We start from the raw sequence: 13,564 nt of genomic DNA, 5'->3' as shown, positions 1-13,564 counted from the left end.
AATCTAGACTTTATTTGATAAGGCTGGACGTGAAGATTTTTGGAAGTTCCATCCAACACGTTGTTCTGTGATTCAATGACTCATGGTTAATCATGGTTTTGGGGATGGAAATTTGAGTGCACACAAAGCAAAATATCCACAGTTGCTTTGGAGGTGATCACCCAGCCACTCATTTCATATTGAACAGCCCATTTGCTACTTGACTTTTTCTGCCCTTGATGTTAGTGCTTTCATGGCTTTTGGTTCAAGGCAGTGTTTATGGGGCCATTAAATTCCACTCTTTAACAAGCAATAAAAAATGCTGTTTTTTATTAGAAATGCATATCCATTAAACATTTCAGTTGTGCCTGAATGCAGAATTGCCTTGTAACAGGGAATAACGTCTACTTACTCTAGCATGGGAAGCCAGCCCTTACTGGCAAAACAACCTCTACGAAATTGCACTTTTTGACTTCTTCTTCCAGGAACCTGTAAGTGTAAGTAAGGAACAGCCTTCCCTTACTATGGAATCCTGAGCTGGGCAGATTATAAAGATTTGTAGCATCTCACTATACCCTCCAAGACATTAGAAGTAGTCTAAGTTAGAAATATTAAGTTAGAAGGAATGTACAAAGTAGGGCAAAACAGCAACACCCCTGAGATCAGTGGAAAGCCACTGCTGACTGCTTGTCAGAGAAGGAAAGGAAAGGATTGCAGGCTGTCACGGCCGTGCATTATACAAGTGCTGTAATTACAAAAACTCATGGCATGCATTTATGTCTGTTGAGAGATCAAAAAATAAATCCTACAATTGGATTGACTTGGAAAATGAATAAACAAGGGTAGGAGAATTGAAACTCCTGGCTCTTTATTTAGTCATCAAAGAAATCTATTTTGCAATATAAGCTAGGGGCATTCCATTAACAGTCTCAGAAGTGCTGAAGGACTAAGAGCAAGGCCCTTCCTGAAGAGATAGCCTGAATTAGTAAAGATCCAACAGGGTTCTCAGGACATGTTTTGAATTTCAAAAACAACTCTAAATCACTGAAGTTACTCCTTGATGCTCCCTTAACATTCTCTGCTGTAGATAAGGGCATACTATTAATTGTGCATTACCTTTGACAAGGGAAGTGCTTTTGTATTGAGTCTCCTTAAGAAGAAAAAGAGGACAGAAAAGGGAAGATAATGTTGCTGATCCCTGAAACTACCTTAAGTATGAATGCAAATTTACCTAAGTAACAGGAAGTAAAGGCGTATTCCTAACCTGGAGAACAGCTTCTGCAAGATTTGGGAAGAAAATTGTTTAAGTATCAGTGATATCAGCCATTGAGAAAGCAAAGTCTCCTAGTTCTTATTCTTGGGAACTATGACCAGGGCTGAAGCACGTTTTGGTAAATCAGGTCCCTCAGATATGCACTGAGGAGACATCCCTTGGATCTCAGGAGTTATCCCTAGGGAGAGGCTTCAGACACTCAGTAAAATACTAAGCAGAGCCCATTTATGTATTGATTTAACGAAGCTGGACCCTACCAGAGGCTCAGCAATGCTGACTGGCACTCGTTCTCTGTCAAGCTGGCTAGCAGGAGAGCTGTTTTGAAAGGTTGTTGGTACAGAACCAAATAAAAGCAGCAGCTGTTGTCTTTACTCTCCAGCCTTGTAAATAAATATTAAATATTTTATTTTGCTCTTGACAGAATATGAAAATGCTGTATTCATTCTTACACCTGCTCTGGCAACAGCCACATCTGAGGATCAGAAAAGCTGTGCATGCTGCGGTGCTTGCAAGCAAGGATTTCAGCAGTTGTTCGGAGCAAAGGCATCCCCTTTATGCCTTCCCGGAAGGCATCTCGGGACTGGGAAAACTAGGAAGCAGGCTCGGGTGTGCGGCACGTACACCGGCTCGGCTCTGGCACGACTCCCTCTTTCTCCAAATCCCTGCTTGAGGCCGGCAGTGCTGCCGCCGGTGAGCGCGGGGCGTCCGGAACATCCCGAGCGAGGGGCGGCCGGCGCATCCCGAGCGAGGGGCGGCCGGCGCATCCCGAGCGAGGGCGTCCGGAACATCCCGAGCGAGGGCGGCCGGCGCATCCCGAGCGAGGGGCGGCCGGCGCATCCCGAGCGAGGGGCGGCCGGCACATCCCGAGCGAGGGGCGGCCGGCGCATCCCGAGCGAGGGGCGGCCGGCGCATCCCGAGCGAGGGGCGGCCGGCGCATCCCGAACGAGGAGCGGCCGGCGCATCCCGAGAGCGCTGCCCGCAGCCTCCCTGCGCCCGGAGCCCGGCGGGCGGAGCCGGCGCCGCGCCCCGCCCGAGCCCTTCCCCGGCGGCGGGGCCGCCCCGCCCGTGCCGCGCTCCCGGCGTGCGGGGGCCGCCGCCGCCTCCAAACTTTGTACGGGGCGAGCGGCGCTGCGGCCCCGCCGAGCGGCGCGGGGAGAGCGGCGGGACCCGAGCCGGGCAGCGGGACCCGAGCCGGGCAGCGGAACCGGGGCAGCCGCCCTGCCCTGCCCTGCCCTGCCCTGGCACAGCGGCTCCCGGGGCAGCAGCCGGCCGTGCCTCGCTCGCCAGCGCGGGGCGAGAGGAAGGTAGGAACGGGAAGGTGGGGACGGAGCGGCGCTCCCGGCACGGGGCGGCGGCGGGATCCCCGCAGCGCCCGGGCACGGGTCTCTGCCCCCGGGATGGGTGTCTCTGCCCCCGGGATGGGTGTCTCCTCCCCGGGATGGGTGTCTCTGCCCCCGGGATGGGTGTCTCTGCCCCCGGGATGGGTGTCTCCTCCCCGGGATGGGTGTCTCTGCCCCCGGGATGGGTGTCTCTGCCCCCGGGATGGGTGTCTCCTCCCCGGGATGGGTGTCTCTGCCCCCGGGATGGGTGTCTCTGCCCCCGGGATGGGTGTCTCTGCCCCCGGGATGGGTGTCTCCTCCCCGGGATGGGTGTCTCTGCCCCCGGGATGGGTGTCTCCTCCCGGGAACGGCACCGGGGGGCGGGAGGGAAGCGGCGCCGCATCCCAGAGGCGCGTTTGCTGCCAGCTGCGCCTCCAGCATCCCCAGCCCCTTCCCCAGCGCAGGCACTGCGGTCCTGATGGGAATGCTGTTTGCTAATGTAATCACGTATTCTGCCCTTTTGCTTACTTGCTCGCAGAACCCATGTAAATCTTCTTTGAGCCTTTCTCGGCCGAAAGTTAGGCGCAATTTGATGCCTGACCATGAGGATCTGACTGCTGGGGGGGGAAAAATTGGGAAAAAAAACCCCGGTGTGGTGCAGTATGCAAGGTGTGTCAATAAATGCTCTTATCTGGAGAGTTTATCCCATAAAAAGGGCAGAGAGGGTCCTGTCAAACACTACCTGGAGTGTCACCTCAGTTTTATCCCCAGTTTTTGAAAGCAACTGCTATTTTGCCCACATACTGTCCCACCAACCATGTCAGACTTGTCCAGTTTATTTCATCACTTGCTGACGCACAAGCTCATTTCTGTTTTAAATCACAATTGTCCTTTCTTTCTCCATCAGCTTTGTCTTACTGACAAGACCAAAGCATCTTTCATCAGCCTGAATAGGGCAGTAACAAATAAAATAAAAATGTCAGAGCAAGAGAAGGCTTTGCTAAAAAGGAGGAGTTGCAAGAAGGAATCAACAGAAAGTCAGGGACTAGAGAAATAGGTGAAAATACTTTTGGGAAGAAGGGAAGCTAGATTATTTGGCTGAGCTACATCATTCTGCCTGGATTTAGGGCAAAGAAGGGAAAGAATTTATATTTGTCAACCCTCTCACCCTTCTACTTCTGTATAGACATTATCTGCACTGAAAAAAAATAAGTGATTTTGAAGTATCTGACAGTCCTGGGACCTCATCAAATCTCTACTGTAATAATGTATGGAAGAGTAATTCCTAGATGTAGGAATGGGTCAAAGGAAAATGCTCATTCTAGTTCTCAACTTCTGCATAGCCTTGACTGTGCAACTTGTGGTGGATTTCTTACATTTTTAACCTGGTGGATTAAAGGTGTATTGATAAGGAATCCCTTAGGTTTATCCTAGTAGTTGGACACCAATTATACTGCTAAAATCAGCAGTGTACACTAGTATGAGCAGCTGGCACATCTCAGCTACTTGACTTCACATCTCAGGCTTACACTATTAACTGTTGAATAAATGTAGACTAAACAGTATGGCATAATTCTGACCTGTTTAGCTGAGGGGAAAATGCCTTTCAGTACATGCAGTCGATCTGCTTCTTTTGCAAACGTAGCTTGCCCTGAGAAATTCTTTGGGATGCTGTGTGGGATAGAAGGAGGCAAAAAGGGTTCAGTCTGCTGCTGGTAGACAACGCTTCTTTCCCAGTTTGGAAACCATACTGAAGGTTGTCACTCAGTGATAGTTGCTGGGAGAGGTAGGGATGAAAATGGACCTCTGTAACTCTGAAATGTTTCTCTGAAGATGGAAGGAATTAAATGGAGCTGATGACAAAAGAACAAGAATTTTTTTAAAAGCCATATTCATCTAAACACATCAATAGCTGTTTCTTTAGGCACTCTTGAATTTGAGAAGGGTTAAGCTATGTATAACACTTGATGGCAAGAAAGTGACATCTCTGCTCTTACTTTCCTTATGGAAAGTAATGAATGGGGAAGTTGAGTGAGTAACTCAGGTTGCCTTTACCCTTGGTGGTGAACAGTGATGTTTTACTGGTAAGTTTGCTTGGCACTGGTAATTTATTATTATTTTCTCATGCCAAGGAAAGGAGTCCCCAGGTCCTCAATTCTTGGTTAGCATGCCACCCATGCTCTGGGCAGTTTTCATGGGGACATGTACTTTTTTACATTGGACTGAAGTCCAAGTCAGCAACTGAGTGTAAACCATTCATATGTTGTGCCTACCAAAATCCTAGGGTACCACAGAATTTGGCTCAGCCTGTGTAAGGAAGGAAAAAAAAAATTATTTTTATGCCAGTGGTGAAATTCTTACTGACTTCAGCAGAGGAATGATTTGCTCTTCGCTATGACTGCAGTCAGAAATGAATGCCTGATTGGCAGCCTCCAAGGAGCTCTGTTTTCTGAAACATCACACAGAAAGGAAATATGTATAACTGTGTTTCAATTGTTTCTTGAGTTGATTTCAGCATGAATAAGTTATGCAGTCATTTCAAAGAAATATTATTTCAGTTCTATTTCAGTGGTATTTTATATTTGCCTCATGGTACAAACTATTGTAAAACAGTTTCTTAAAGAAAGACTGCAGCAATTAGTTCACTGATATAAAGGAAGGGCATAAACCTGTAAGAATTTAGTAACTATTTAAAGGAAACACTTCTCATTAAGGAAAAGCTGGAAGATTATTATGCTAATAACAGTCTGGATGGTGCTGTTCCATGTAGAATTCCCATAGATATAACTGGAAGATTTGTGCTAAATAAGCACTAGTTTTAGGAGTGGATTGTAAAAAAGTGATATGCTGCCCAGCAGGATCTTAATCCTTCTGCATTCACTTAGGCAAACCTTGTCTTTGGAATGCTTTTGAAATCTGTTCCAATTTTCAGCAGGAGTCATGCCTAAATAATATTACTGGATCAGCCCTCAAAATGTAAGGGCAAGAGAATTCAAATACATTAAGACAGATCTTCTCTTAATCCCGCAGTGTGGGTTAGGAAAGAGATGTAGCTTTAGTTCTTTGCTTCTTGTCTTAGTCCATGTGGACCAATTTCTCTACTTGTTCTTGTACTGTTTTGTTTTCAGAGGCAGCTCTGAGGCTTAGACCAGGCTGCTGCAAGGATGGGGCCCCTGGAAGCAGTAGGTGAGGACAACCAGACAGATGAAATGAAAATGGAGCTGTTCACTAAGCTGTACTTGACAAGATACACCACACCACTCAACGAATTGGCTCTGGACCCTAAACCAGAACTGAAGGACAGCACAACGCTTGTTGAAGTACAGATAATTCTCATCTTTGCTTACTGCTCCATCATCCTGCTGGGAGTGATTGGAAACTCCCTTGTGATCCACGTGATCATCAAATTCAAAAGCATGCGCACAGTGACTAACTTCTTCATTGCCAACCTGGCAGTGGCTGACCTGCTGGTGAACACGCTGTGCCTGCCCTTCACCTTGGTTTATACGCTCTTGGGCGAATGGAAACTGGGCCCGGTCTTGTGCCACCTGGTGCCCTATGCCCAGGCCCTTGCTGTCCACGTGTCTACTGTCACTTTGACTGTGATCGCTCTGGATCGTCACCGCTGCATCGTCTATCACTTGGAAAGCAGAATCTCTAAGCGGATCAGCTTCCTGATTATAGGAGTTGCCTGGGCAGTCAGTGCCTTGTTGGCAAGTCCTCTGGCCATCTTCCGTGAGTACTCGTTGATTGAGATCATTCCTGACTTCAAGATTGTGGTCTGCTCTGAGAAGTGGCCAGGGGAGGGGCAGCTCAACTATGGCACCATCTACAGCATCTCCATGCTCCTGATCCAGTATGTCCTGCCTCTGGCAGTCATCTCCTATGCCTACATCCGTATTTGGACCAAGCTCAAGAACCACGTTAGCCCTGGGGCGGGGAATGACCACTATCACCACCGGCGCCGGAAAACCACCAAGATGCTGGTGTGCGTGGTTGTGGTGTTTGCTGTCAGCTGGCTGCCCTTTCACACCTTCCAGCTGGTCAGTGACATTGACAGTCAGGTGTTAGACCTGAAAGAGTACAAACTGATCTACACGGTGTTCCATGTCATTGCCATGTGCTCAACGTTTGCTAACCCCCTCCTCTATGGCTGGATGAATAACAACTACAGGACGGCCTTCCTCACAGCCTTCCAGTGTGAACAGCGGCTGGACTCCATCCACCCTGAAGTATCAGCAGCTTTCAAAGCCAGGAAGAAATTAGAAGCCAAGAGGATTCAGTTTCCTGGGGACTCTTTTACACAACCTACCAATGTCTAAGATGTCTGACTGTAAAGAAGAAATGAGTATGTTGTGGACAAAGGGATGAACCCAGTTTGGATACATGCATTTGCAATGCGTAGTTTTATTCATAAATGGTGAAAGAACAGTAGCAGGAAAGTCAAGGCAGGTGTTATGATTTGAAGGGAGTTGATTGATATCAAGAGTATGTAAATATACAACTGCAAGGAGGTAAAAGGGAGAGGCTTAGTTTATGGCTGTCTCTAACAGGGTAAATAAAAACTCTTCCATCCCTCCCATATCTTCTTGTCAAGTCTAAATGACAAGCGCAGGGTTTGCTGGTTTTGCTGGAGGAAGGCAAATGGCTGATTTGTAGTGCAGGAATATTGATGGTGGGAGTGGGTAGTTTTCATATTTGATGAAAATCGAGGAGTGCAGAAGTCTGCCAGGAGAAAGAAACCTGTCTGGTGGGGGAAAATTTTCAGGCCCCTTCTTTCGTACAGGCATCTTTTGCAAAGACAAGGGAATTGAGAAATATGTTACTTCTTTTTGACTTGTGCTAGACTATTTCAAACCAGTGCATTTGAAATATATTAGGTGGTGAAAACAGAAGAGAAAAGAAAATCAAAACCCACCCAAAAAACTGGACTCAGTGAGAGAAAAGGTCAAGTTTCCACATAAAATGAAATGTGAGTTTTTTGGGTAAAAAGTCATCCCTTAAGAATGGGCAGTTATGCTAGTGAGAAAATCACGAGACTTGACTTGATCAGTCATTCCTTGCAGATTCCTGCCTTTCATTCTGCTCTGGGAACGGCTCACAAATGCAGTGCTTCAAAGTGGCATTTCAGGGCAGGGAATGCAGGCTCAGGTCTTCTGTGAGCACTTCATAAACTGCTAATATTTTCATTTTCAGGACCTGCTTAAATGTCTAATGTGTTATTAACTCCACATGCTTTGAATTGTTGCTGCTTCTGCCTGGATAATAAAACAGCAGATAATTCTGATTCTCTGGAAAGGCTGCTAGATGGTAAAGTGCTTTTCCTCATTGTGGTTTTATGTCACATACTCATCTCGTCTCAGAGCTTTTTCCATCTTTAGCTTTTGTAAAAATTAAGAACATCTGAATGACTGTAAACTAATAACAATATGCTACGTTTATGTGAAAATTTATCAGTTATTCTGCATGCCATAGTTAATAGTTAAATTCCTTTTTTGCTCAGGTATAAAATTTTAATCTGTTTACCGTGTTGTACACAGCAATGTTCAACTCTTCTATGTCTTTGTTAAGCCTCTTTGAACTCATTAAAGAGATGAAGAAAATTTCAATCCATGTTTATTCCCAGCTGCCCTGTTCCTTATCTAGAATAAAAACAAGTGTGATATTTTCACTTGAAACCTAGTTTGATGACTGCATTTCAGCAACCCTATTTTTTTTCATTTGCATTTTTTGTTGTTCCTAAGTTCATTATGTTCTAAACTACAAATGAAAACCCAAGAAAACTCCAGTACTGAAATGTTTGCTATACAATGAATAGTATCAGGTCTTTATCAAGTGGAAAAATTAATCTTTGTGTATTTAGTATTTGACACCATCCTTTTAATATCCATGAAATCATTTGGACTTGGATTTCCATGAGCAGAAAAGGGAGGTCTAGAGAATTAACTAGTGTTTACTCAAGCAGGAAAAAGTATCCATCATTCTTAAACAGTTTTACAAAAACCGATTAATTCTCCACCATGTTCAGGACATGATATTGCCCACAAGTTATTTTTGTCTGAATATTAATAATATCCAAAATGTAAAACTCTTATGGGTGAGGAAGGATTATAGAAGTGTGCAATTATTATGGACATCAATCACATGTATCACTTGACTCTGAACCCTTCATCAAAAGTATTATTACTACAAATAGCCTCCTTTATTTAAAACGCAAATGATTTAAAAGTTCTGTTTCAACTCCTTTAAGCCTGTTAGAATGTGGTATATAGACAGTTTTGAAGTAATCATGACCGTGTGTGCAAAATCTACAATTGCCAGACTAATTCTCTGTAATTTTAAGTCTGCTTTACATCATTCTGTATAAAAGCAATTAATTTCAAATAATCTTTCTGTTTATTTCATGGAATCTTTATTTTATGGCTTCCTGATCTTTCTCTGCAGCCATCATGCGGAGCCAGAACTGGTGCACTGATTTACTGTACTGCTTTCCCCTCTGCCATGTGGAAGTGGTGCCTCGGTCAGTGCCTGCTTTAGGGTAACAAACCCATGCACAGTGTCCCACTGCAAGGTGTGGATTTTCCCACTGGCACTTGAAGAGGGGATGTGGAAGAGCCAGCACTGATTTGTGCCTCTTGCATGGCTTGGTCACTCCTGTGACTTGGCTCCTGAACAAGCACAGCTACACATTTTAGTACCCATCATGTTTGTAGGAAAACACAGCATTTTATCATCAAAAGCAATGATGTAGCAATATCCCTTGGGATTGCCCCAAATCCCAGCTGTCAGAAGGATCTGGAAACTCAGAGTTCATCCCCATTTCCCTGTAAGGGAAAGTGAACCTGTAAGCAATATCTAACTACTGAACTGTGATGTCTGCAGGGGACCCTTTGTTTTGCCTGAAATAGGAACCAGGGTGTAGGTCTCCCCATTCATCTATTAGTGCTTAAATTATATTTTTAGGGCATTATATTCTTTTCCTGTTGCTTAGGTACAAGTATTCTACAAAGCCAAAGAATAACAGCAGCATTTACCCATTGTATAATTTGCTAGTAGGCGGCAGGGCTTCCCATCCAAAAGGAAATGTCATCACAGGTTCAGAGTAAGAATTGTACTAATTGTATCAATGTACCTCAGTTCTCCTAAGTGTGATCTCGCCAGCACACTGCAGCCTCTCCTCAGGCAGCAAAATATGTCTTTTTAGAGCTGTTCTAATATCGAGGTTTTATGACCTTTGCATGGCACTCGGGTTCAGGGACAAGGATATCAGAACAGACAGTTTAGGTTAGGCCTTCTCCCTCATGCTTCATGAGTATATCTACTATAAAGATACTGCAGAACAGGCAGGATGAGCTCACTGGGACTAGTGCCATGCTGATCTTTGATATTATAGAAATGAGACCTATCCATCACATAGATGCCATTAGATGTGATGCAGGATCCTAGCTGGTCTTCAATTTGCTCTTGACTTCTGTGGAAGAACATGTTTTGCTGCCTTGCAAGTTTTACTGGCAGAAATGTGTCTCCAGTCTTTGGCAGCAGCGCAGTCCTGAACGATCCATTATTCCCCAGGTACAGCTGCAGCTCTGTGCTCTCCCAGCACTGGCTGGGCACCAGGCACCTCAAGCCTGGAGGCAGAAGAGCTGCACTTTCCTGAGGCTGTAGCACGCTTGCCTCGGAGAACACAGCGCTGTGCTGCTTCTGGACAGGTGTTAAAGTCACATTGCCTGTTAAGGGTACAGCCAGAGGCTACAAGTGGAGAAGCAATCCTGAGTGAGCTTGCCAGGGTCAGGGTTTTAGGGGAAGCCAGTGAAGATGAGGTTTTGGTATGTGGGGACAGTGCTGAACCTTCTCAGTGGGCCCAGTGAGTACATAGCCTTCACATCTCCACACATGGCTGCTGCCTATGACTGAACAGAAAGTACATATTGTTAATCTGAGAAAAAAATAGATTTGAGGCCATAAGCAGTTAAAATAAAAGGACTAAGCCCTGACAGCAAATGGGTTTAATATGCATATCTATTTATATATAAATTGTACGTCAGAGCTGTGCAAAAGTTGTTCAGTAGAATAAGTGTGTAGAAAATAGTTGTCTGTGTAACTCTGCTTCTATACAATGTGCAATGGACATACATACCTTGTCAACATACTAATAAGTTAGATAACACTAAGAGTAATAACAGAATGTAAAATACTACTTGCATTTCATCTGTCAGACTACAAAAATCACTGAATTCACTGATTAGTATAATCCATTTCCTTGCTTCATAGTTTCTAAACTCTCTCCAGGATTTTCTTACTTTAATCCAGATCATAACTTTAAGGGATGAATTTTGTCTTTGGATGCCTGAGTTATTTACCTAATACTGTCATTATAAGTGCCACTCCACAATAGGGGAACTACTTCATGCCAAATTACAGGTTCTTTGCCCTAAAAAGCTATGAGATGTATGTAAATCCATGCAAGATTGGTTTTGCTAAAGACCTGTGTACTGTAGTACAAATGCTTATTTATGCAATCAGTAGTGATTTTCATATTTTCAATTGGCTGTCATTTTAAAAGGAAATTAGTACAAGAAATTAGTGAAGAACTCTGAAGGTGGTAAAGCTGAAGAAGTAAGAAAGTCACAGGATAAGCTGCTGCTTCAAGAAGAAAGGAGAGAGCAAGAATGAGTCTAGTGAAGGTGCCATTGATTTATAGACTTTTGTTCTTCCTTTATTCAGGGCAGTGAGAGAAACGTGTAGAAATGAAACCAGGCCAAATGAAGACATATGTACAAGGGACAGCGTTGCCCAGGGAAACTGAGGAACTTTGAGAAGAAATTCTCATGATTGTTTGAGCCTTAAAACTCACACTGTGTTCTTGAGCAAGTAAACCCAGATGTGTACATTACTCCACCCAACTGCAATACAGCTGAACATCTCTGTACTGATAAGGTATCAGAAGCAATGGATGTGTTATTAATTCAAGCCAGGATATGGGATGAATAATGCATACAAGCTCCTCATAAGCTCATTTCAGATGGGATATATGAAAAAAATGGTGCTTGCATTAAAATCTTTTCCCTCTCAGACTTCACTGAGCTCCTGTGGAAGGAAGAGAGATTGAAACTCTAAAACTTAAAGATGGTGGAATTACGTATCTCATGGAGGTACAGTTTAACTTGAAAACATGATTATAATTTTTGTTTTGCTTATCTGCATAGGAGAAAAAGGCTGTAGTTTGCCTCTTGGACCTGCAGCTGAATTGCACAACTGGAGTTTATATGAAACAGACATTTATTTGCATGTTTCACAACCCTCATACTCTACTAACTCTGATATGCATGATATCTTCCACAGCAGAATTCATGCTTACACATTCATTTCTATCAAATATGCACAGAAAAAGAAAAAAATTAGGACACTTCTCCTATTTATTAGCATCCTTCAAAATCAGATATTTGTAGCCAAGTGAATAAAAAGTATTTAAACTGAATTTAAAGTTTGTTGGCAGTACCTAAAGTATTTATATTTTGCAAAACCACCCATTTAAGGTAGCCAAGCTGGTGAAACAGCTAGCTTTGCTCTCATTGCACTCTGGCTTGGGGCAAGCCCATCTCAGCAGAGCATGGCTACAGTTGCTCACCAAATCAAACCTGAGGGTTGGAGCTGAGGCCAAGACACCCTTTCCCAGTAGCTCCTAGGACTGCTCCCAGGAGCTGAGCTGGGGAAATGCTTTTCAGTTTTTCAGTGCTTTGATTCTTGGTTTATGCTGCTGTGAGGACAAAGCACGTTGCATTTGGCAGTGCTTTATCCCAGTTGCACTCTAAAGTAGATGACTCCACAGAGTGTAAGTGTGCAAGTGCCACGTGTCTGCTGCCTCTTCAGTTCAGTGTCACCCAGCTTCCAGAGAAGCTGTCAAATAGAGCTGACAGAAAGTGTTTCACAGGCGCCTTTGGACTGAGCACGTGGGAGCTGCGTACTGTCACAGGGAGGCTGAGGGCAGTGAGTGATGACAGGGTGGCTGTGGCAATTCCCTTCAGGGAGCTTGTCCTTAGCCCTAATTAAAACTTGCTCTGGTACTTCCCACTCTCTGGAGCATTGAGGTGGCCTGAGGCACTACAAGCTGATGGCCACTTCACATTAATACATGAAGTGAGTGCTGCTAGACTGGCACTTTGGCGGTGCATTTCTTCTCCGCGTCTCCATCAGCTGTACTATTCATACCAGAACTGAACTGTCAGGGAGATCCATGGGGAAAAATGTTTTACAGATAAGAAGTGTTAATGTTCTTGTACTGACACTAACACTGGATGATGGGTGGTTTTGCAAAATATAAATACTTTAAAGCAGAGCTGGATGCAGCCGTGGTGGGATGGGTGTGTGCATCAGCAAACCTCTCCTCTGTCACCACAGAATGAGGCAGGTGCTTGCACAGAACCAGACAGAACTTGTTCAGGCCAGTCTGATGTGTAGGAATCAAGAAACCTCTTCCAGTTTACATTAATTCCTGCTTCTGTAGGTGACAGGTGAACATTTAGCATTAGGGATATGCTATGGTTTTCAGTGTTGACATCTCTCATGAGTCATATTAAGCCAGATGAACGATTGCAAGGACAAGTAGAACTAAAAATTATGCAAGGGTGAAGCGATAATAAAGTCAGTCTCACTGTGCATAGTTAATTTGCTTTCTTCGAAGTTAAAATTCCATTATTATCTCAGATAACTGGAATCAAAGGTACAGAAAAGAGAGGAAGAGAACTCATTGCATTCAGAATCCTTATTTTATTTGCTTGTTTCTTCTAATGGAGCAGCAAAAGGGCTTATATCCAGCTCAGTGTATAATTGATTACCAGTACATAAATTGAAATGAAAAATCATGCTCTCCATAATTGCTATTCAAAAGCCTAAGCTTGCAATATTCCCTGAAAGTATGCTTTCTGATTTATCTATCCCATTCATCATCCTTTCCTTCAGTACATGTGCCTGTGCTATGAATTCTGATTTTAAA

The 13,564-nt window shown here is 44.2% G+C and overlaps 1 protein-coding gene across 1 annotated transcript; it reads left to right on the top strand.

Annotated features, from left to right (window-relative positions):
* Positions 1 to 2,395: 2,395 nt before the first annotated feature.
* Positions 2,396 to 8,267, top strand: NPY2R (neuropeptide Y receptor Y2). The gene is made up of 2 exons (XM_021530210.2): positions 2,396 to 2,556; positions 5,700 to 8,267. Exon 2 carries the CDS (start codon positions 5,736 to 5,738, stop codon positions 6,891 to 6,893), a length of 1,158 nt encoding a protein of 385 aa, XP_021385885.1. The 5' UTR covers positions 2,396 to 2,556; positions 5,700 to 5,735; the 3' UTR covers positions 6,894 to 8,267.
* Positions 8,268 to 13,564: the final 5,297 nt, after the last annotated feature.

Source organism: Lonchura striata, chromosome 4 (assembly GCF_046129695.1).
Source record: "Lonchura striata isolate bLonStr1 chromosome 4, bLonStr1.mat, whole genome shotgun sequence".
Taxonomy (NCBI): domain Eukaryota; kingdom Metazoa; phylum Chordata; class Aves; order Passeriformes; family Estrildidae; genus Lonchura; species Lonchura striata.
Note: the sequence above shows the minus strand (reverse complement) of the source record. Positions and strands in the feature narration are given on the sequence as shown.